Here is a 25,067-nt window from a genome sequence, read left to right on the forward strand (position 1 = left end):
GACCAGGGACACAAAATGTCCTGGATAGAATGGGAGAAAAATGCAGAATAAAACTCAGATTTCTAAAAAAAAAAAAAACAGACTTACTGGACTGATAGAGATTAAAGGAACCCCTGAGACTACAGCCCTAAGATACCCTTTTAACTTGGAATGGAAGTTACTCCCGGAGGTCACCTTTCAGCCAAATAATAGATTGGCTTATAAAATGAGTAATATCACCCATGAGGAATGTGCTCCCTTAAACAACTAACTGTATGAGACCAAATGGTCAATATTTACCCAACAGCAAAGATGGGGTGGGGGAGGGGCCAGGAAAATAGATAAATGGAAACAGAACAGAAAAGAAATCATGAAAATGCTGACATGCTACAAAACTTGTAACCAATGTCAAAGAACAGTCTGTATAAAAATTGTTAAATGGGAACCGAATTTGCTTTGTGAACTTTTACCTCAAACCCAGTACGATACTGAAAAAAAAAAAACAAACTTCAAGCTCTTACCAAAAGTACACTGGTCCTCAGGTGAGATTCTGGAGATCTGAAAAGAAACCTTCCACATGTTTCAAGTAGGGTACATGCCATTTCAATATGGTGATGAGAAAAGTCTGATAAAAGCATCTGAAATAATAAACATGATTAAAAACTATAAAGACAACACTTACAACTCTTTAGAGTAAAAACACGATAAATATCTGTAACAACTTTTACAATGTCAACGTAAAAAGCAAAACCTAGTTAGTCTACCTTAGTTGAACATGCTTTGTTACAGGGCATCTGTGTTCAACCATAAAGCTTTTATCTAAAAACTTTAATAATTTAATGCCTTTCCTTTAGATAGATATATGAAAACTAATTTCAATGCCTTTTCTATATCTATTATTAGACGATATGTATTTAAACATATGTCAATATACACAGTTGACATTTTTCAAATGGTTTGTTTTTGGCTTTGGTTCATACAACATTAAAAGCTCCGATTATAAAAGTACTCTTTGTTTATGGTATGAAATTTACAAACACATTACCATTAATATTTTCATATTTATCCTTCCAATCTTTCTCTATGCATATTTTCTAAATCAAAATAGACTAAGACATACCATATCTTCTAATAACTTAAGAATTTTTTACATGTCTCTACTTATCCTTCTGTGGCGTGATTTTAAAGGTACATAGTATTGTATAATATGAACTTCACAACTAAATTAATTTTTATTTACTGGGCATACAAATTGTTTCCAATTACTTTATATTATAAACAAACATCGTGTCAAATTTGTAAACACATTTATGATTACTTCCTTAAAATGAATTCTCAGATATAGAATTTCTGTGTCAAAGATAGGCTTTTTCTCCCTGTACATTTTTAATGTACAACAGCAAATACACTAATATTTTTAAATTGTTTGTGGCATGCTTCCTTTCAATTACAGTATTCAGAAAGCTTTCATAATTCCTCCCACAATGTTGTCCAGAGTTTGTAGGAAACAGTCTCCTGAGATGCTCCATGGTTTAGGAAATTTGTCCCCTTGAATATTTATAATGACTATTAGTATTTTCAAAACCAAAAACCAAACCTGTTGCCATTGAGTTGATTCCAACTCAAAGCAACCTCCGAGGACAGAGCAGAACTGTCCCACAGAGCTTCCAAGCAGTACCTGGTGATTCAAACTGCCAACCTTTTGGTTGGCAGCCATGGCAGTTAACCACTACACCACCAGGTTTTCATTAGTATTTTAAAGACTTTAAGAAATCATGCAGTAAAGAAACCTGTTTAACTTAGGGTTTTTCAAATGTATTTGATGATAAGATCAACTTTGTGTAATATACCTATCAATATCCCAAGGAAATCAGTCTGAAAAAACTAACGTTACAGAGAAAAAGAACTTTAGCAAAGGAAGGATAAACTCCAAATTAGAGGAACTGTTCTACCTACACATATTTATGATTTACCACATGTAATTAGTTACCGTTAGTTATGGATTTCTAGCTTAATTCCATTGTGGACAGAAAACAATCTGAATAATTTCAATCTTCTAAAACTGCAACTTTGCCGAGACTTTCTTTATGGTTGATGTTGGTAAATGATACATGTACGTTTGCAAAGCTTGTAAATTCTGTTGCTGTTGTTAATTGCGTTGTTCAGATTCTGTATATCCTCATTGATCTTGTCTGTCTGTTATTTCAAGTGACTAAGAAAGGTATTTTCAAGTCTCTTACTATGATTGTGGATCTGTTTAATTTTCCTTTAGCTGTCAATTTTTTCTTCATAACATTTTGAAGCTATATTATTAGATGCATGCTGACTGAGGAGGTGATAGTTTCCTGTTAAAATGACCCCTTCCTCATTTTGAACCACCCTTCTTTATATCTAAAAATGCTTCATACCTTAAAGTCTACATTGTCTAATAGCAGTGTTCTTTTGGTTAGTGTTTGCATGGTATATTTTTTCCACCTTTTCACTTTATCCTTTCTGGTCTTTATATTTAAGAATATCTCTCTTATAGATAACATAGATTTTTCTGTTTTAATCAAGTCTTATATTCTTAAGACTTTTACTTGCAATATTTTGTCCTTTTACTGATATACCAAAAACCAAAATCCATTGCCCTTGAGTCAATTCCGACTCATAGCAACCCAACAGGATAAAGGGGAACTACCCCAAATGGTTTCCAATGAGTGGATGGTGAATTCGAACTGCTGGCCTTTCGGTTAGCAGCTGAACTCTTAACCACTGTACCACCAGAGCTCCAATACTGCTATAGCTGCATTTGTATCTCCCATCTTATCATCTGTTTTCTATTTTGCTCAGCTGTTTAATGTCCCTTTTTACTTCTTTCTTGTCTTCTTTTAAATTAGTCATATATTCTTAAGTATTCCATTTTTTTTCTAGCACTCATCATTAGAACTTAAATTGTTCATTTAAATAATTTAACACTAACCTTTAAACAGTGTAAGGTATCGTTTTTTGTGAACATCTTAAACTTAGTTAGTTCTCCAATAAACCGAACAGTTTTGTTCTTTGTTTCAATATTGATCTGGTCCTTTTTTCGTACCTACAAATTAAAAAGGGAAAGACATTGCTCAGATAATTAACAATTAGAAATCTCTGTAATAAGTGTTATTTTAATAAGTTTGATTTTACTCCAAATATTTAAAATCAGTTGAATTTAATTTTTTCCTATATTCATATTATTTTAAGTTAGTTAAGATAAAATATGGTCTATGGAATACCAGTCCCAGGACAAGCTCTGCAAAATAGTTCCAGTGGTCAAATAATTTGGGGAAACAATGCATTTTATCAGACTTAAAGAACTTTCAAAGAAACCTGTTTAACTTATTTGTCAAGAGAAAAGTCCCTTTCTGAAATGTTATCAATCATTAACATCCTAGGAAATTAATATTATAAGGAACACACTTCGGAAAATGCTGCTTTAAAAATAATGAATGCCAAGAGCTCACTTAAGCAAAAATGTTAGCAAAGCTCAGCTGGAATATTATAGTTATGATCTATACTATATGTTTTTTTATTATAATTTCACTATAATAAAACATAATATAATCACTGGTTTTTTTTTTTTAAATCTCCAGTCAGGGCCGCATGTCAAAGTTCAAATCTTTTACAAATATAAATCCTCTACTTATGGCACACATTTCAAGAAATACCAAATGCAACAAAATCTCACTACAACAGTACAGTGTGAACAGACTCATGGAGATTAGTGTAACTGGATTTAATCTCAGAATTACATTTGCATCAGAAAACCACACCTACAGTCTAATACTAAACTTTTACATTCCCAGACATCTAACATTTAAACGGAAGTTGTCATCTTAATTTTTAAGAACCTACTTTCCACAGCAAACAGAGGAAGGTATTTTACACCTTTAAGATCTTCAGTGATAATTTTTAAACAAAACTTTATTCATTTTAAAAAAGAGGAAACTAGAAGCTCACTATAACTGAATTTAATCTTAAGCGCCAATAAAACTGCTTCACAATCACAAAGGTTCATCTTCAATACAGGACTTTATTTTAATTATATCATTTAAGCATGCAAATAGCTTTCCTGTTATTTGAGACAAATAGAAAAAATTACAAAGAACTGGATTTTAGTCTGTAATATAAAACAAATTAATACTGAATAAACTTGTCTGTTTTAGCCTTACAAATCAGAAAACCGTATAACCTTCATAAAGACCTTTTCACAAGTAAATGTACGTTTTATAAGCAGTGCATATGAAAAACTCCTCTCATTATTTTATTCTGTGAATTCCTAGAACAGATTAAGAGTATAGACCCTGGATTAGAGTTTCTGGGTTTAAATTTCAGCTCTATCACTTACCAGTTATAAAATTGTGCCTCAGTTTCCTTATCTGTAAAATGAGGCTGATAAAAACAACCTATCTTACAGGGTTACTGCAAGCTTTAAGTGAGTTAATACATATAAAGCACATAAAACAGTGCTTGGGACCAGTAAGCATTCAATAAATGTTAGTTGTTATTTGTTTTATCCAACTTTGTATTTTTGTATCCCTAATACACGGACCCTAACTAAATGCTTATGAAATGAACAAATAAATGAAAACGCTTCACAATTATGTGAGTACTGCAGTACAGTAGAAAGTATATAGCACCTCTAATCAGAACATCTGCACTGTTGTGGCCTTTTTTTGGCCTATTTTTGGATCTATCATCTTGGACAAGTCAGGTAACCTCTCTGAGCCTGTTTGCCCACCTGGTAAAATAAGGGTAAAGATGCTGATGATGGTAACGATGATATCTACAGTTCACTAGATACTAAGCAATTAATGTACAAGATAAAGATTACATAATTTCTAAAACGATGCTTAAGAATGATTTCAAATAACACGGCAAAATGCTTTTAAGTTCAGCGAGAAAAAACGAACAGAAAATTGTACATACAATAAAAATTCATCGAGGTGAAACTACAGAGGAAAAAAAAAAAGTGACGTACACCAAAATATTAAGAAGGCTTGCTTCTAAGTGATGCAGTCATGTTTTGTCTTCTTTCTACTTTACAAATTTGCCAAATTACCCACACTGAGCATGTGTTTCTTTTATCACCAAAGAAATACAAAAACCAAAAAAGTATAAGAAAGTATTTCAAAACTATATATAAAGGGCTGGGAAAGGCACATATAGATTATTAAAGAATATCCTTAGGAGATTCTTGATGCACGCCTTCTTCATAAACTGCTATTGAACATTATTAAGCATTACAATTTTCAAAGCATGAGACATATATACTGCATCACCCACAGTATACACATATAATAACTCCATTTATTCCTGAATATTATAGAGGTTAAGGTAGTGCTTTCTAACAAAAATGACAAAATTATATAGTTTTAAATGAAATAAGTATTATAAATCATTTATCTCACTCCCTCATTTTCAGATGACAAAACTGAAAGCTTTTAAAAGACTTTAACTTATTCTGACTCCTCATTCAGTATTTTCCAATCTCATTTATTGCATCCTTGTGATCAAAGACATGGCAAGGCACTTCTGCAAAAGTAAATTCAGATGAATTAACAACTTAAATTTTCTATGTATTTTTAGCTCAATATTGCCTCTTGTAAGATTTTACTTGTAAAATCATCCTTGGCAAAAATTCTATTTACAATTGATTAATGACTGAAATTTAGATTAACAGAATAACTAAATTCATATGCATTAATAAAAACTCTTCCTATATGTCAATGCATAAAAAGTAAAGATTTCCTAGGCCTATCATTCATTACTCCCCTCTAGAAAGAACCTTCTGCCCCAATCAAACTGGCTCCTCTGAGTTCCCCAAATAGATATTGTACTTTTTTTCCTCCATGATTTGCTCATTCTGAATTCTGTTCAATCTTTCAACAAACTTTTCTGAAAACCTACCATATGCAGTGATTCTATCATTAAGCAAATTTGCCTTGCTAAGACACTTACTTAAACTAATGGGGAGGCTTGATCAAAAAAGAGACCACTAGTTTTTAAGTCAGTTAGTGAGAGTGATTTGCTTATATTTAAATAAAAGTTATCCCCTCCATTATTTAAGAAGTAGGCTCATTATTGAAAATTTGGACGGCACAGAAAACTAGAAAGGAAAAATATTCCCTGTACTATCAAAAGAGAGCCACTGTTAGCATGTTGATGGGTAATTCTTTTCTATCCTTTACTTTAGAAGCATTACAACATAACTGTAAACATACGTAAGATTTTACATATATGTATATATATATTTTTAAACATAAACATTTTCTCCATGATACGAAAACTTCTTCATAAATGCTGTCTCCAATGGCAGTATATCATTTCAGCATTGTGAGTATATGACCATTTTGTTAATCTGCTGTTGGGCTTTTAGATTATTTTCAGTTCTTCCTTATTACAGTTCTGATGTGAATAAAGCTTTTTAGCATACAGGATTATTTACTTAGGACAGATTCTCAGAGTTGTTCAATGTATGACCACTTCTAAGGAGCTTGAAACATACTGCAAAATTGCTTCTCCAAAATCCTACCTGCAGAGTATTTGAGAACGCTGGTTTCTCATTGCTGTTTCCTTTACTAATCTGTCAGTCAAATTAGCCAATCTACTGTTTTAATTAGAATCTCTTTGACTACCAGTGAAGTTTCGTCAGCCAGCTGTTTCTCAGCTGAGGCTCTTAAGCAGTGAGCACATATGATCAGATTGTGGCACTGACTACAATGGAGCCAGACAGAAGGCAGAGACAGGGAAGCCTGGTTAACAAGCCACATACAAGTCAGTGGTCGGAGGTGTGGAGAGGAGATGCTAGATCTGAGGGGTGTTCTAGAAGGCAGTGTAGGTAGAATCTGTTGAACACTAGCTCCTGAACGTCAGAGGGGCAGAGAGAAAGGCACTTCTCTCAGTGATCAGGAAAATATGATAGTATATATTTACAGAGAGAAGACAGAAGTGGAAGTGGAGGACAAAGACATTTTCGAGGAAAAAAAAAAATTGAGTTTAATTTTTGGACATAGTTATCTAAAAGTACACGAGAACTTTCTAAGTACCAAGAGAGCGGTCTTGGAGTTGTTGGGAAGTAGATGTTCATTGAAGTCCAGGTAGAATGTGTTCCATGAAAAAGAAGGGTGAAGACAGAAAGTCCAGGAAATCCCAGCATACAAATTGAGGTACAAAAAAAGGGAATGAAAGAGACTGAGATCAGTAGTTATAAGTACCAGCAGAGAGTGGTAGTATAAAAAAAATAGAAGGGATAATTATTATTACAATGTTATTTACTCTCAGGCCCTGTGTGAAAGATTTTGCATGCATTTAATTCTTAACAACAATCCTATTTAAAAAGGTATAATTATTATCCCCGTTTAATAGGAAAGGAAACTGAGGTTTAAAGCACTTAAGCAATTGGACCAAATTTACAATGTCAGCATGTGGTGGAGCCAGGATGATTGGTTCCTAAAAAGTAGGAGAGTCCAGCAGTTTAGCATCTGCAGGGAAATCAACTAACACAGGAAGTTAGGGGGGCACTGGTGATGTCTGCCAGGGCGCCATGATAGTGAATCAAAGGGTGACGTCAGGAGTAGACTCGAGAACACTCTAAAAAACATGAACAAGGAGGAAATAAAAGGGGATGGTTTGGGGGGTAGGGAAATAGTTGAGGAAAGATTTTTGTCGTTATTTTATTTTCATTTCATTTAAGAATAGGAGGGTGTTGAGTATATTTATGGCCTAAAAGAAAGTAGTTGGCAAAGGCTATAAAGATTTGGGTGTGTAAAGGACAGATCCTGGAAGAAGCAGAAGGTAATGAATTACCTCAAGTTCCCTTTCTTCTCTCCCCCGAGAGAAGTGGTTCCCAAAATATACTCCTAGAATTCTGATATTCTTCCAGTTTTAATGAAACATTGTACAGGAATAACAAAAATGCTAATTCCCCCCAACTTCCACCCCAATTTTCAAAAGAGGTGGGGGGTAAAGAACAAAGTACTAATGGAAGAAGCATCCTTAATTTTAAGTTTTTTACCCAAAGCACTCATTATGGCTGGTCCGATAACTTGTTTTTTACTTACTTTTGGAGTTGGTTGAGGAGTGTATGCATATAACTCATATAACAAAGTCATACTGCCTACTAATAAAAGAGTCACTAGTTTATATGATGGAATTAAATATATCAACAAAAATATCATGACTTTTGATGCATATGTCACTGGCTAGCAGCATTTACTAAAGTGTATTCTTTGGGGAATAACACACTCAACTCCCCCCAGAAGATTCAGAGTACAAATTAAACCTACTAAAGCTTTAAAAATTCTTAAAACAAATCAAAACTGTTCAACTTTATTGATCTCAGTGTTTCCCAACTTTTTAAAACATAAAACCTTTCCTTGCTTAATATTATCTGTGAAAACCTAGGACATAGTTAAGAAAAGCTGACGGAAAAAATATTAACCTCAAATTTAATAACAACAAATGCACCTACTGAAATGTGTAGATCATTCCACCTCACAGAGGCTCTCTCCTTCTTCTGAATTCAAAGCACTCCATCTCTAGCAATTCATTTGGCGTTTAATCACGCCATTTCCTCAGAATACCTATTACATTTGGGGTTTACATTTTTATTTCACTCTTGCTTTTTTGAGCTTTTATGCCTTGTCTCCCCACCTATATCGTTAGAGTCCCTGCCACAGAAATTGTCTCTGTTCTTTTCTGAGTGCTCAGCAATACTACTGCTTTGTACATAGTGAGTACATAAAGTGTGTATTGAGCCTCAAAAACTTTTCTTGATTGTATTTGCATTCCAAATGACTTAGTAATAAAGCTAAATATTTTAAACATAATTTTTCTACTGGGTAACATAAACACTTGAATGAACTTCATGTCTTTCCAAAGTCCATTAAGGCCCACTTTCAGTCACCTCTACTGGTATCATTTTACCCTTACTCAAGCCTTCATCTGAAGCTCTATCACCTCCACAAGGTGATGGGGTAACACGGGTTTTGGGAGAACCACTAACATACAGTCTGCCAAGATTCCCAGAACTGAAAAGGAAGAGAAGTTGTCTAATAACAGGCCCCTGGTTTTTACCAGGATGCTCTTTAAAGACATCACCAATACCAAAATAAAAATTAAGGTAAGAATATGTCAATAAAACATAGGCTACAACTGCATTCACTGAGATTAGAGCATTATGGAACCTCTCACGGCCCACATCATTTGGACCTCAACATGTAAACAGGTATCCTATGGGTGGCGCTGTGCCCTGACTAATCATAGCCAATCTTATGTGTCTTCTGGGAACACCAATAAAGCCGCTGGCTGTCTCGATCTCATACAATACTTTACAAAAAGTGCCAATAACTACAATGGAGGAACAGGGCAGCAGGGGCAGCTCACCTCCAAGATAGAATATAACATCAATTTTAAACTTTGTTGAGTAAATTTACATTTAAAACATTTAGAATTCTGTAAATTCTGAACTGTTACACCACTATCAAATTTCAAAAATATGCTTAGTAACAAAATAATCATGTTCTTAAACTAAAGAATCCTCACTCAACTTAATAAGTGTATACATATATCACAAAATAAATGCTTAAATACATACATGAAATCTGAAATCCCCCCTCAGCATGGAACAAAGATCCTCTGCTACATCAGACATGCAGGGATGCAAAGTAGCAACCAATCTTGCATAAAATGGTAGCAAATCCAACCTGCAAAAGTTATATGTGATATGTGTAAAAGGAAAGACATACCAGAAATAATTCATTTTCAAATTTAAACTTTCTCAGATATAGTCATACGTTAAATGATTACGAAAAGTGATAATCATACATACATGCCTATTTTTTGCCATCATAATGAAGCATAGTAAGTTTAATTTGCATTGTGAAAGTTTATTAATAATCTGGTATTTTCCATTCAGTGTATTTATTGCACATCCGCAATTTCACTGAGTATGTAATTTTGATAAAATATGAAACACTAAGTGAAGAAAACAATGTTTTGACATGACTAAAATTTTTAACAACATAACTGCTGAGTAACCGTGTATCTTACTAAAAGCAACTTAAATAACGCAAAACAAAATCCTTTCAAACCATGTCCTTCATTCATCCAGGGCTAAGTTATCTAGAAAGCTCAATAACTGAAAAGGGGTAACCAATCACCAAAAGGTATCTGTTGTTGTTAGGTGCCATCAAGTTGGTTCTAACTCATAGTGACCCTACAGGACAGAGCAGAACTGCCCCATAGGAGTGAAGCGGCTGGTGGATCCAAACTGCTGACCTTTTTGTCAGCAGCCACTGCGCCACCAGGGCGGGCTCAAAAAGGCTTCCAAAATAATACCACGATAGCCACACACTGACTTATATATCGTACTCATTGTAGAACCCACCCAGATTTTCATACAGTGCCTATTTATTCTTAGTTTGGACAATAAATGGCAAACACGTGGCACTCGCGCACTCATGCTGCCACCCCCCTTCCGTATCACAGCACTGTTTCCACCAAACTTGGATGCAGCTCCAGAATCATGCGTAACACAGCACCCCAAGCAGCTATTACTAATCAGAATCAACATACAAGCCGAAATTTATTTTCCATTCTTGCTACAGACATTATTTATAAAACTTGAATACCCAATGATTTCACACTCTGCAGATGAGATGTGGAAGATTATAAGTAGTGAGGTAAAAGCTGCTATACTAATAGTAGCCAGTAATGGAAGCTGACGGTGAAGAAGAAAACCATAAAAATTAGACACGAGATAGCCTGAAGCCGTCTAGAAGGGAGACAAATAATCCTACAAGTCTAAATTATCTCTGAATGTATCATCGTATTACAGTATAATACATGAAAATGATTTGCTCATCAGGACAAAGTCTGCATATCATGAAAAGCTTACAACTGGGTAATGGACAGATGAAAGCCTCAGACAGAGGAAGGAACACACATGGAAAAAATAATCTTGAAAGGTGGAGTTAAAGGAATGAAACTGATTAAATTCAAACCTAAGAGCCTCAAAAACTTTGTATTCCTCTTCAGTCATTATAATTTCTAAAAAACACTCATCATTTATTTAGTACTTACTCATGTGCCAGGCCCTGTCTTAGAATTTTTATATACATTATTTAACTTGTTAATCCTTATAACCATCCTATGAGGTGGATATAATAATCATCATTTCACAAATAAGAGAATAAATGCTTAGGGAAGTAAAGAAGACAGCGGCTTTATAGTAGTACCTCAGTAACTTTTTTTTTTTTTTAATGAATCATATCCTCCTTTAAAGAAACAGCAAAAAGTACAACCCATTATATAAAGATTTGAATCAAAACATTTAACTTTACATCATTTTAAACGTTCACTTAAAAAGATTTTAAGCCTTTTATCAATTGAAGGTTAAGCTTCTGCCACACCGAAAAATGCATGTATGTGTGTTACATCACTCCTTGATGATATTACAAAAATGAGATATTCTTTTAAGTTGGAAACCCTGGTAGCATAGAGGGTAAGAGCTATGGCTGTTAACCAAAACCATGGCAGTTCGAATCCACCAGGCACTCCTTGGAAAGTATATGGGGCAGTTCTACTCTGTTCTATAGAGTTGCTATGAGTCGGAATCGACTCAACGGCAAAGGGTTTGGTGTTTTTTTTTTTTTTGGTCATATAAAGTTACTTGACGGCAGCAGGTTTTTTGCAAGTTATTCACACAAATACGTAATAATTTTCTTGATGTCTATTCACTGGCCTGAAACAAATGAACCTTTAATTTTCTTGCATAATAGATTTATACTAATATCAAATGTATTTTCTAATTTTAATTAGAGTACTAAGGTCTTTGTTTTCTCAATAGCCATTTTGAAAAAATACTTCATTTTTTTCTATTCATAATAAACTGCCAAATTCAAATATAGGATTCTATCCTAGATTCTAAAGCTCTTTATTGCCATGACTGAAGAGCAGACAAAAAACTAAGATATAAGAGTTGCGATCATGGGATAACAAAGAGCAGTACACTATGAGTCTGGAGAACCAGGTTCTAATTCTATCTCAAAAAATACTTCTGTGACTTCATAAACTGATCTGACCTCATCTCTTACTACTCTCTCTCTGCTCCAGTCACACTGGCCCCTCACTAATCCTTAACACATTAGGCAAGCTCTCTCCTCAGAGCCTTTCCACTATCTGTTTTCTTTAGCTGGAAGACTCTTTACCCAAATACCCATATTGCTTATTCCCTCACTAAAGTCAAGTTGTGGCTCACCCCCTCAATCAGACCTATTCTGAATATACTATTTAAAATGCAAACCACTCCATTCCAACCTTTTTCATTCCCTTTACCCTGCCCTATTTTTTAAACAGAATTTACTGCCTTCTAACACATTGTATAATTTACTCATGTTTATTATCTTGTTTGTCACTCCTCCTCACTAGAATGGGAGTCTCCCGTTGAAGGTACTTTACTATTTACTAGCACCTAAAACGGTGACTACAACATAGGAGGTGCTCAATATATATGTGTTGGATAAATGAAAATCTCTGTATCTCACTATTAAGCATATTACTAGCTTTTAGTCTAAAATATTCTTTACCATATTAAGGAAGCATCACTATATTTTAAAATAAGATTAAATTTTATGTTTTTCTAACAAAAGCTGGTTTATCAAATATCTTTTAAGCAATTTATGGAATAATCCTATGGTTTCTTATTTTTCCTACTGACATGACATATATTAATACAGCTTTCCTATTTTAAAGTATCCTTCCATTCCTAAGACCAATCTTCTTAGATCATGCTGGACTCTTTATTTTTAATATACTATTAAATATGATCTGCTAGTGTTTTACTTAGAATTTCTGTACCTACATTCAAAAGTGGGACTAGTCAATACTTTCAGCTTTCTTACTCTTGTTCAATTTCACCTACTTTTTCATACTATAAAATGGGAGTTTTCTACCCTTCTCTATGCTCTGGAACAGATGATACAGCAGAGAAATTATTTGTTCCATGAAAGACTGACAGAACTCAATAAAGCCATCCAGTCTTGATCTATTTTATTGTCTTCCATGATCACTGGTCTGTGGGGGTATTGTATTTTGTCTTGACTCAATTTTGGAGTCCCCCCCCCGCCCCAAATTATCTGTTTCACTGAGATTTTCAAATATTTCTACATATGATCTGGCTCATTTCTTAAACTTTTATTAGGTTCTTTTCCTTTATATTTTCTAGATATTTCTCTATTTGGATTTTTCTAAGAACCAGCTCTTGAATTTTTAAAACTAATTTTATTCTTGGTTGTCTTTTTCAATAAAGTTTGAGATTATAACACTTAGCATCAAAAAGTTTTAAGCAAGTTATGTCATTTCCCTTTCATTTGTTTGCTCATCACTTTGCTTAATTTTTTAATTCTTCTTCCAATTAGCCCAATCTACTTCGAAACTTTCTCCCAGCTCCAGAACAAAGGCAGGTACAGCTACCCATTTTAAAGTAATGCAGTCTAAGCTATCTCTTCAGGCACAGATCAGTGAGCTAACAATTAAGGTCCATGCTTTCGGCTCTAATAGGATAAAAAAAAAAAAAAAAGGTTGAAGGATTCCACAGGAGAACCTAGGTTTTTAGGGCTTTCCTGGTAGTCAGTTATCCTGGGTTTTGTTTCTTTTAGAATTGGCCACACAGAAGTAAAGTTAAAGACTCCATTTTCTTAGAATCCTCTACCCCTATAAAACTGACCGAATCCTTCTCAAACTAAGAAGCTTCCAAAATTCTTCTTTTTCTATTACATCTTTTACAATTAAATGGATAGTTGAAATTAAATGTCACCCTGCGCTAAATCTTCAAGTTACCGTGATTGTCTGTTCATTCATATTCCACAAAGAACCCTTATGTTGTAAATAAGGTAATAAAATAAATTAAATGCTTGTTCAATGTTAGTCTTGCTTCAGCGTGCTTTTCTGCCTTCCTAAGAATGTGAGCCCAAAAGGGAATTAAGTGTTATGTGTTATATCAATCACATTAAAGTTATTAATGCACAAAATAAAAAATTTGATTAACGCGAAGAACAAATCGTGTTAAAATTTGAGCTAGATATACATTTCATCTTACTTGACTTTTCTGAAAAGCAGTTAGAAAGTAAGCTTAGATCTTTCTTTTAAAACCGGAACTCTAAGAATAATTATTTTTACTAACTTAGTTGAGTAAACCACTTACACTTTTTTTCCTTGAAAAATAACAAAAACTTGTTTATATTTTCAAGGTTCCCTAAGTCATACATTTAAGTATACTACCAGCAGTTAATTATCATCAAATTGTAAATATCCATTCACTAATTCTAAGTAAGTAAGAAGAATTCAGAAACACACACGCTTTTGTCAGGGGAAGTGGGGGGAAAGAATTCTTACAGGTTTTTGTCTCCTAATCAATCAATTCTCTGAAAGAAACATCTAGATTTCTTTTTCTCTTTAAAATCTAAGGAATTTGACTGTTGAGACCTATCAATTTTATCTCTGTGCTCAAAATGCCTAGAAAAAAAAAGAACGTTGAAAAACACGGTCACAGTTGAATTAAAGAATACAAGGGATTTTCTTCATAGGAAACACTAAAGGAGAAAATGATGCCAAAAAGATGAAATATAATAAACAAAAGATTAAGGTCATTTACTCTGAAATCGACAACTAAAATGCCCTGATAACTTTTTTCACAATATTGATGTTCCAATGCAACAGCACCATCAAGTGGCATAATGCACTAATAGCTACCAAAAAAATTCTTTCATAGATCCAAATTCAGTGAGAGGTAAGAGGTCTAATTTAGAACAGTCCCTCACAAAAACTCTAGTAAACTCTCCTAAAAGCTGGATCATGAAAAGCTGTTTAAGAATTAAACGAAGCACTTCACATGTGAAGAGTATTCTGTTTATATTAATCTAAAGAGATTCTGAACATCCGCCTATTAAAACCTGGCTAAATGCATTTTTTTTTCTTTTTTTTTAAATGCATATGGTTTCAAAGTCACTAAAACCAATACCAGGCTAACCTTTATTTAAGACAAGAAACTAAAAGACTGTTAGGTACTTTCCTTGATTCTGAGTGACTTTAGGTTGAAAATTTTGCCACGGTGACGTGGCCTTCTGAGGTGCTAGGCATGTTCTGTATATTGATCTGGGTAATGGATACATATTTATACCTAAGAAGTATACACTTCTATGTGAAATTTCAATGATTGTGTGTATGTGTGTGGCTATATTTTAAATTATCTCTAAGATTATATGCAAATATCTAATTAAGGGATTTCTAATAGATTCGATTTCTGCGCAGTCCTTCAAATTAAGAGAATGAGAGATATAGCCTTTTGAGACTTTTTAAACCACTACTTATTTAAAGAAAGAAAACCACTGGAAGTTAAAACACTGCTTTAGATCAGGCCTTTAGAATTGTAAAGATTGACTATATCAAATTTTAAAACTTTTGTGCTGCAAATGACATCATCAAGGAAGTGAAAAGACAACTCACAGAATGGATGAAAGTATCTGCAAGTTATATATCCGTACCCAGAATATATAAAGAACTCTTACAACTAATAACAAAAATACAAATAAACCAACTAAAAAGGGAGTACAGGCTATTCACAAGAGCAAAAGGTAGAAACAACTTAAATGTCCATCAACAGTCACACAATGGAATATTCCACTGCTCAGCCATAAAGAGAAATGAAATCCTGATACCTGCTGCAACATGGATGAACCCTGCATAACTATGCTTAGTGAAGTAAGTCAGTCACAAAAGGGCAAATATTGTAGGATCTCACCCATATGAAATATCTAGAGTAGGCAAGTGTATACAGACCATAGTTTATTAGTGGTTAACAGTGGTGGGAAGGAGGGAGAGAGGGGGAATATTGTTTAGGAAGCACTGAGTTTTTGTTTACGGTGATGGAAAATTTGGCAATGGATACTTGTGATAGTTACATAATATGATTAACATAACTGGAGTCACTAAACTGTATACATGAGAAATGCTGAATTGGCCAATCTTATACATTTTCAACAATAAAAAAAATTGGAAAATAGAAAAAAAGGAGGCAAAGGACTTGAACACACATTTCTTCAAAGAAAATGGCCAATAAACACATAAAATGATGCTCAACATCATAGTCATTGTGGTTGTGTGCATGGTCAATTCCGACTCATAATGACACTATAGGACAGAGCAGAGCTGCCCCCATAGAGTTGCCAATAAGTGACTGGTAGATTTGAGCTGCTGATCTTTTGGTCAGCAGCCTGAGCTCTTAACAGGGAAATGCAAATCAAAGCCATGATAAGCTATCACTTCACATATACTCAGATGGCTACAAAAAAAAAAAAAAATTGGACAGTAACTAGTATTAGCAAGGCTGTGGAGAAACGAGCCCTCAAAAGTTGCTGATGGGAAGGTAAATGTTGCAGCCACTGGGGAAAACATTTTGGCAGTTCCACAAAAAGTTAAAACATCAAGTTACCATATGACCCAGCAATTCCACTCCTAGCTATATATCTAAGATAACTCAAAACACACGTCCACATCAAAACTTGTACACTAATATTTTTAGCAGCATTATTCATAACAGCCAAAAAGTGGAAACAACCCAAGTGCTCCTCGAAGATAAATGGATAAACAAAATGTGGTGTATCTAGGCAACAGAACACTATTCTGCCATAAAAAGGATACATGCTACAACATGGATGAACCTTGAAAACGAAAGAAGCTTAGACACACAAACACAAATATTGTATGATTCCATATATATGAAATGTCCAGAATAGAACATTTTATAGACACAGAAAGACGACTAGTGGTTGTTTTGGGTCGGGGCGGGAGGTCTCCTCTCAGGAAAGGAGGAAATACATTGACCACCAAGAAATACAGGGCTTCTTTTAGGGGGAACAAAAATGTTCTAAAATTAGATCGTGGTAATGGTTGCACAACCCTATAAATATACTAAAAATCACTAAATTGTATGCTTTAAATGGGTGAGCTGTCTGATGTGAATTATATCTCAATAAAGCCAATTAAAAAAAAAAAGAATTACAAAGAACCTTAAGAGTTTTCTAGTTCAATCTTTCCTAAACCAAACTATACACACCAGGTAAAACAGCTGAATTTTCTACCATGGGCTATAAACATATATACCTTTGGGGCCTCATGTTGCAGGTACTCAAATAAGTATTAAGTAATTAATTATGGTTTTGTTACTACATTTTTTGTCAGCTCGGACTGGATGGGTTGGATGGATGGAAGAGGGGATTCTAGCCATAGAAAAAATAAGGAGGGTTGGATGGGGGGAGCAGAATGTCACAGAAAGACAGAGGCGCAGCTTTACGGAAGGAGTACTAAGGAATCTAGACGGCTATTTAAAAACAAAACAAACAGTAAACGTTCACTTGAAGCTTAATAAAAGTTAATAAACAAACAAACAAACCTGTTGCCAGCAAATCAATTCCGACTCATAGCAACCCTATAGGACAGTGCAGAACTGCCCTACAGGGTTTCCAAGGATCAGCTGATGATCCGAACTTTTGGTTAACTACCTTTTGGTTAACTGCTATAGCACTTAACCACTGTGCCCAGTAAGGCTAGGGTGCTAAAGGAAGGTGATAAAAAGTATTTCCTTGCCCCTCTTTCTCCAAAGTGTCCTACCTTGCTGCTAAATCCAGAGGGTTCAAAGACTTACTTGCTTCTCTTAATACTTCCTAACTGGCTATCAGGTGAATACTCCCTCTAAACCCAACCCTCCTGCTCTCCCTCCCTCTTTGCCCCTTCCCTTGAAGGCTGTCATCTCTATTACTCAAAAGATAGAGGAAGGTTTATGAGCAATGGGGGCTGGACGGAGGGGGATGAGAAACCCGCAGAATGACAGGGGACTTACTGGCACTTGACTCTTATCTTTCTACCCCAGCCTCCCAAGGACCAAGCCCCTTTCTTCCACGTCTTGCTAGTAGGGTAAAATGACATGTGAGGGTTAAAGACAAAAGAAGATCTTCAAAATTAAATGTTTTTCAGATCAATAAATATATACAGCCAACCAGGAAACATCAATTTGGTCCAACTCTCTCCTTAATACCCCATTTTACAGATTTGAAAACAGAGGCTTAGGCCTTCCAAATCAATAAGGAACATTAAAAAGACTGAGAATTTTATTTAAACACAGATATTTATTTTGTTGATTTAGAAAAGGTTACAGAGAGTACACTATTAACACTAGAAATGAAAAAAAAAATCAGAAATCTACTCTTACACAAATTTGCAATTTTGATACAATTCAACTGATTAAGATTTACATAAAATATAGAAATATCAGTAAAGAGTAAAAGCAAAAGCTACATATAAATTACATCCATCAACACTGTCCTCTACCAGCCAAACCATAATGAATATTTCCTGTGTTGTTTCAATAAGGTAACTTAATACAGAAATAAAAAGCTAATGATTATAAACAAATCTTAAGATCATTTATGGTAGAATTGAGGCCAAAAAGTATTAAGTAAGACGAACAACACTTCATAAGGATAAGTGGTACACCAAACACAACAGCAACATTCAGGAAGCTAAAATCATGGTAGAAATGAATAAGCAGCAGTAGCAGTCACTGGAGCCCTGGTGGCGCCGTGGTTAAGAGCTTGGCTGCTAACCAAAAGGTCAGCAGTTCCAATCTACCAGCTGCTCTTTGGAAACCCTATGGGGCAATTCTACTTTGTCCTATAGGGTCACCAGGAGTCGGAATCGACTCGACAGCAATGGGTTTGTTTCTTGGTGGGCTCAGCAGTCATTAATTTACTTCTATCAATCCATGATTCCTAAGCAAGTGGACTAAAAAAAGGAAATTGAAGGCCTTAATAAAACTGTTAACTTAATAATAATATATAGAGCTGGTCAATACATTTAACAAAGAATATGCCTTTTGTTTTAATGTCCATGAAAACTGACAATATAAAGCCATGAAGGAAACTACAGAGAATTCCAAAAAGTAAAAATAACAGCATTCTCTACTTACAATTCAATAAAAGTATGGACTGTTAACAAACTCAGAAAGAAAAAAAGCCCCCCAACTGAAAATTTCAAAACTCACACAAACAACTCTTGGGTCACAAAGGAAATAAACTAAAATTGCAAAATTTCTAAAACAAAAGTAGAAATATCACATCACAACTAAGAGACCTTGCTAAAACTATGCTCAGAAAAGGAACAAAATAAATGAAAAAAAAAATTTTTTTTTAAAGATAAAATCCAAAAATAATGAGTAATAGTGAAACAGGAGCATAAATAATCAACCAACCTAAAAGCTGGTTTTCTGGTGGAAAAAAAAGTCAAATAGACAAACCATTATCTAATAAAATCAAGAGACCAAAAAAAAAAAAAAAGGAGGATGTATAAATATGGCACTGTTTGTAATTTCTTTTTTTTTATAATAGTAAGAGATTAGAATGTCTGAAATGGTTAAACAAATTACATTCATAAAAGGAAACACCACAGCTTTAAAAGAACAAGGGAATTCTTTACGTACTGATATGAAGAGACATCCAAGATAGACTGTTAAGTGAAAAATGTAAAGTTCGGAACAATACATATAATACGCTGCCCTTTGTGTAATAAAAAGAAAATATAAGAATCTATAATTGTATTTTCTTGTACATGTTAAAAAAAAAAGTCTTTGGAAGGATACAGGAGAACAAAGACTGTGACAAGACAGTGATTTCCTGTTTGGAGGAACAGAAACTGGGTAGATGGGGAGACAGGATTGGAAAGATACTTTTCACCATGTAATGTTCTAAAGTGACAAAAAGCAAAATGTTTTTAAGTTTTAAAGTTCTGGGAAAAAAAGATGTCACTTTGGGGACTAAGGTGCACCTGACCCAAGCCATGGTACTTTCAATCACCTCATCTGCACACAAAAGCTGGACAATGAATAAGGAAGACCAAAGAAGAATTGATGCCTTTGAACTGTAGCGTTGGTGAAGGATATTGAATATACCATGGACTGCCAGAAGAAAGAATAAATGTGTATTGGAAGAAGTACAGCCAGGGTGCTCCCTGGAAATAAGGATGGTGAGACTTTGTCTCACATAATTTGCCCATGTTATCAGGAGGGAACAGTCCCTGGAGAAGGCCATCATGTCGGTAATGTAAAAAACAAACAAACAAACAAAAGACAAAAAAACCCGCTGCCACTGGGTTGATTCCAACTCATTGCGACCCTATAGGACAGAGCAGAACGGCCTCCTAGGGTTTCCAAGGAGCTCCTGATGGATTCGAACTGCTGACCTTTCTGGTTAGCGGCCATAGCTCTTAACCACTTTGCCACCAGCATTTCATGGTAATGTAAAGGGTCAGTAAAAAAGAGGAAGACCCTCAAAGAGATGGACTGACACAGTGGCTGCAACAATGGGCTCACACACAGCAACAACTGTGAGGATGGCACAGGACCAGGCAGTGTTTCATTCCGTTGTACACAGGGTCTCTGTGAGTTGGAACCGACTCGACAGCAGCTAACAACGATAATGTTTTATACTTCTGGGGTTTTTAGCCATGTGAATATGTTACCTATTTTTAAAATAAATTAATTCATCAAATATTTTCAAATATGTACTGTGTGCCAAATACAAATATGCTTGGTGCTAGAGATACACAATCTGAAAACACACAGTTCTCCCTCTCCAAAAGTGTGTAATTTTTATAGTTTGGTAGGGATACGGTCCTCCTTCTCAGACAGCTTACAGGTTTTATAGTTTGGTAGGAATACAGCAAACCCACAAGTGGGATATAAAGTACACAATTCGTCATATGAAGACATACAGTCAAAGTGATATAAAAAAGCACCTTTATCTAATAAGGGAAATAAAGAAGGTTTTTCAGAGAAGGCAGCTCCTAGGCTAAGACTTAAGGTGTGAACAAGACTTGAAGTGTGAATCGGAGATTTTCAGTGAAAAATAAAGGCTATCTCAAACCAAGTAGAAAGCAGAGGCATGGAAGGAGAGAGAGCAAATACCCAAGAAATCATTGTATATAAGGATTTTCAAGTGGAAGAGTAGCTAGAATTGAGGCGGAAAAAGTTGAAAACTAGCATTAAAAACTATGTTATATAATTTCATCACCTAGCAGGCACTAAAGAGTCCTGGTGGTGCAGTGCTTAAGAGCTCAGCTGCTAGCCAAAAGGTCGGCAGTTCAAATCCACCAGCTGCTCCTTGGAGACCCTGTGGGGCAGTTCTACTCTGTCCCATAGGGTTGCTATGAGTCGCAATTGACTTGATGGCAACAGATTTTGGTTATCAGGCACTGTACTAAGTGCTGGGGATAAAGAGGTATATATGTCCTCTTTCCTGAAGCTTGCAGTCCTGTGGGCAATGTCCAAGGAGACCAAGAAAGAGGTTTTTGCAATAGTTTGATGCCATGATCTTTCCTGCCTCTGACACTTCACACACGCTATTGCCTCTATCAAAAATGTTCTCTCTACATTCATCACCCATTCCTAGTCCAGCTAACTCCTTCCTCAGGACTGAGGTTAAAGGAACCTCATTCCAGGAAATCTTCTCTGACCTCCCCAATTAAATCAATTAGTTTCACCTGCTACAGACTCCAGAGTATGCTGTGCTTCTTTTCGTGGTAGCTGCACTTAGAATTACTTGTCTGTCTTCTTCTCCGAATTGCATACAAGAGCCAAGCCTGTCTTATTCACCACTGTATCCCTAGCACTAATCACAGTACTTGGCACCCAGTGGACCCTTAATGAATGTTATTTAATGAATGAACAAATTTTAGAACATAATTTTTCCCAATAATCTAAATTTTATTTATACATTTTAGGTATATAAGACTGTGGTCTTTTCCTCATGGCTCAAGAATACATTTTAAGTACTTCCATTTCTTTTTTAAAATACTTTTTCCCTCCTCTCATACCACGAATTGTCACTTCCTACTGCTTTCAAGTCTATGTTTCTAGCAGATTGCAACTGCTTTTAATTTGCAGCTTTTCATCTGCTGGGCTAGGCAGATGAACTCACCTATAAAGGATATCACTGGCATAACACCAAATAATAGTACACAGTTTTTGAGGGTTGTTTTTTTTAGGTTGGTTGTGAAGTAGGGTGGAAGAGGAATACAGGGAGTGAAGATGCTCTGTTATAAGTAGACTATTTAAACATTACTGCATGGTTTCTTTTGTTAATTGAGCCTTTTATTTTTGCTAACTTTGCTTTATTCCATGTTATAAATATGCTAATAATGATAACAGAATAAAAATAAGTTAATTGTTAATATGAGTTTCTTCATTCAAATGAATAGGAGGGTAATATAAAAGTAAACATTCCGTTGTAGAAGGTAAAGAAAAGAATCACCTGAAAAAAAATTAGATCAGGGTACTAAAGAAAAAAAAATTTTATTTCCATCAATCCAAGGTATACACTTTTTCCCATTTTCACATACATGAAAATGGAATGTGTCTCACAAAGCCTTGAAATTAATTGGCAATAATATTTTCTTAGTTGTACATAAAATAAGGGTGTAACTTAATGCAGTATACAAGCCTACAACGTAAACATATTCATCCATGTGTCATATTTCTCACCTAGATAATTCCCTCTCATCTCACTAAAATGAAAAATCAATGCTCACATTAATGTTGTGATTAAGATATAAAAACTAATATAAAAGATGAAAGTACTGATTTGGCTTCACTGAGAAACCTTACCATTATTAAGATATCATTAGTTTTAGTAAATAAAAAGCATTCTCAGTTTACTTTTGAAGTGAAAACTAATACAATAGAACTTCATTTATATGGACCAAATAAAAATTTTGCTGAAAAAAATCTTCAGTGAAATCCCTCAAAATCCTCACTTTTTGGGGAAAGTATCTTAGCTAAATTATATGTCATCATCCTAACAGTTAAAAAAATGTTTAATCACTGAATAAATAGAAAAATTTCTAGGTTAATCTCTTCAATCTCCTCCAGGTTTCCAAGGTCAACAGTCTATGAGTGATTCTGAAATTTGCAGGTAAAGCAGGGATTTTAACGCAGTGGAATAAAGAGCACTGGAATTCTCTGAAAGCGTAATGCAACTGAATATGCTTCCTGAATTACCAGCAACAAAATCACTACTGTGACTTCAAGTTCTGTTCAATGAATCTCTAAGCAGGCTATCTTAGCCCAACTATCAAAATTACCCACGTAACTTGAAAATTTTCATTTAAACACAACTGCAAGAATTAGATACAGTACTACTGAATTAGTTTGACCTTTACACAAAATAAAAACTCTCCAAAAAAGGTACATACCGTTTATTACTTTTTCTCCTCAGAGGCAAAAAGGTAAATCGATTTCTTCTAGCAATTATTAAGTTATTATTATTATTAAACATTTTCTCTTAAAATAACAGGTAAGCATCATGAGGAAATACTTCCATTACAGCTAACAAAAATCAATGGGAACCAAGCTTTAGAAAATATGCTAATAATGGGATGGATGGCTGTTGATTAAAAATCAAAAGACAAATACTATTTAAAGAGATAATTAAATGAGAACTTTGGTCTTAAAACCATCACTGCAGAAGAAAAAAAATGAACAAATCACTCTTTTTAATAAATACGTACCTCTGTCTAGGAACTATGAAGAGTGCTCGTACCAGCTTCTTCCTATTTGCTTTTGTGTTCATGTTCATGCAAAAATCCATTGCTGCCTATAGGAGAAAAAGCAAACTTTTTTTCTCTAAGAAAAAAAAAAACAGCCTCAATTTAGCTACTGAAAGCAGAAACTCTGCCTACTATAATGGATTTCTACTTGTTCCTAAACATTTCAAAATGGTTGTAAGACACTACTATCATAAACATGCTAAACTAAAAGATGACTAGGCTTAAAGTCCTCTTCCTTTACATAATTACAAATAAACGCTTCATAAAGCTTTTTACTTGTAACCTAGAATTGGGAATGGAATTTCAAGTGGGTATCATAAAGATTTACCACGAGATGTTTGGCAAATAATTTTATGAAAAATGCAATCAATGCCTTTGGTCTCATTAAAATCACATAAATCAATGTTAATATTAGGAAAGTTTACTGGTGAACTAGAAAGTAGTAAGAATATTAGCGAGGAGCCAAAATAATTACTAATGCTAGTAAGAATAATCAAAAGAAATAAAGATAACTAGGTATGACAGAGAAGCAAACATTATTCATAGGAACCTGTATGAATAAAATGTACCCCAACACTGACTACAATGGCTTGGTGCTGACAATCAGATTTGGTAACTGAAACTAGAGAAACCACATCATAAGAGTAAAATGAATACCCACAATTGTTATTTAGTATGGCAATCCACTGTTTATATTTTAAGAAGAAAAGTATGTCTAATATTTCATCAATATGTTTAGTATCTAGAATAAATATAAAAAAGCTATTCAGGAAGATATATGTCCTGAAAAGTCTCTGGAAAACTAAAATATGAGTAATCGGTGTTTTAAAAATACAAGCATATACATCCAAAGAATTTTAAAAGATTTTTGGTGTATTTAGTTTAAGACAACAACAAGTTTAAGTTATACTATAAAAGGGAATGACCTATTATCAGTCTTTTAAGTATCTCAAATATTTTCTTTCCATAGGTCCACATGATCAGTTTGTCACTAATATCAATCCTTACGTAGATATGAGGATCAAACAAAAAACATTCTCAGATTTCCCTAAACTGTAAAAGACTTCTACTATTCAATAAACAGTGAACAGTGATACACTGAAATAGCTCCCATTTGATTAAAATTTCTGATGAAATGTTACAGGTTCCTGTGAATAATCTTTGCCTCTCTCACAACTCAAGTAATAAGATTCAAAACTAATGACTCGGAGTTTCAATCTCGGTGAATACTTCCAGGGAAACTGTAACTCACACTGAAAGTATGCACCAAGATTGGAACTCTGCATCAACATTAGTGGAGAAGGTAAAACTACTTTGATGGTTATGAGGGTGAGAAGGGAAAGAGAGGGGAATTCACCAACAAGATAGTAGACAAGAATTATCTTAGGTGAAAGCAAGGACAACACACAATACAG

At 34.5% G+C, this 25,067-nt stretch overlaps 1 protein-coding gene across 3 annotated transcripts in view; it reads right to left on the bottom strand.

Annotated features, from left to right (window-relative positions):
• Positions 1–25,067, bottom strand: part of UPF2 (UPF2 regulator of nonsense mediated mRNA decay) — a 140,013-nt gene that overhangs the window by 65,888 nt on the left and 49,058 nt on the right. For all 3 annotated transcript variants that reach the window (XM_010590732.3, XM_003410584.4, XM_064284855.1), the window contains exons 8-11: positions 23,614–23,699; positions 9,596–9,704; positions 2,942–3,055; positions 501–617 (exon numbers count right to left, since the gene is read on the bottom strand). In XM_010590732.3, coding sequence (XP_010589034.1) covers positions 501–617; positions 2,942–3,055; positions 9,596–9,704; positions 23,614–23,699 — 426 coding nt within the window. The remainder of the gene's footprint in view (positions 1–500; positions 618–2,941; positions 3,056–9,595; positions 9,705–23,613; positions 23,700–25,067) is intronic.

The sequence above is a fragment of the Loxodonta africana genome, chromosome 4 (assembly GCF_030014295.1).
Source record: "Loxodonta africana isolate mLoxAfr1 chromosome 4, mLoxAfr1.hap2, whole genome shotgun sequence".
In the NCBI taxonomy this organism is placed as follows: domain Eukaryota; kingdom Metazoa; phylum Chordata; class Mammalia; order Proboscidea; family Elephantidae; genus Loxodonta; species Loxodonta africana.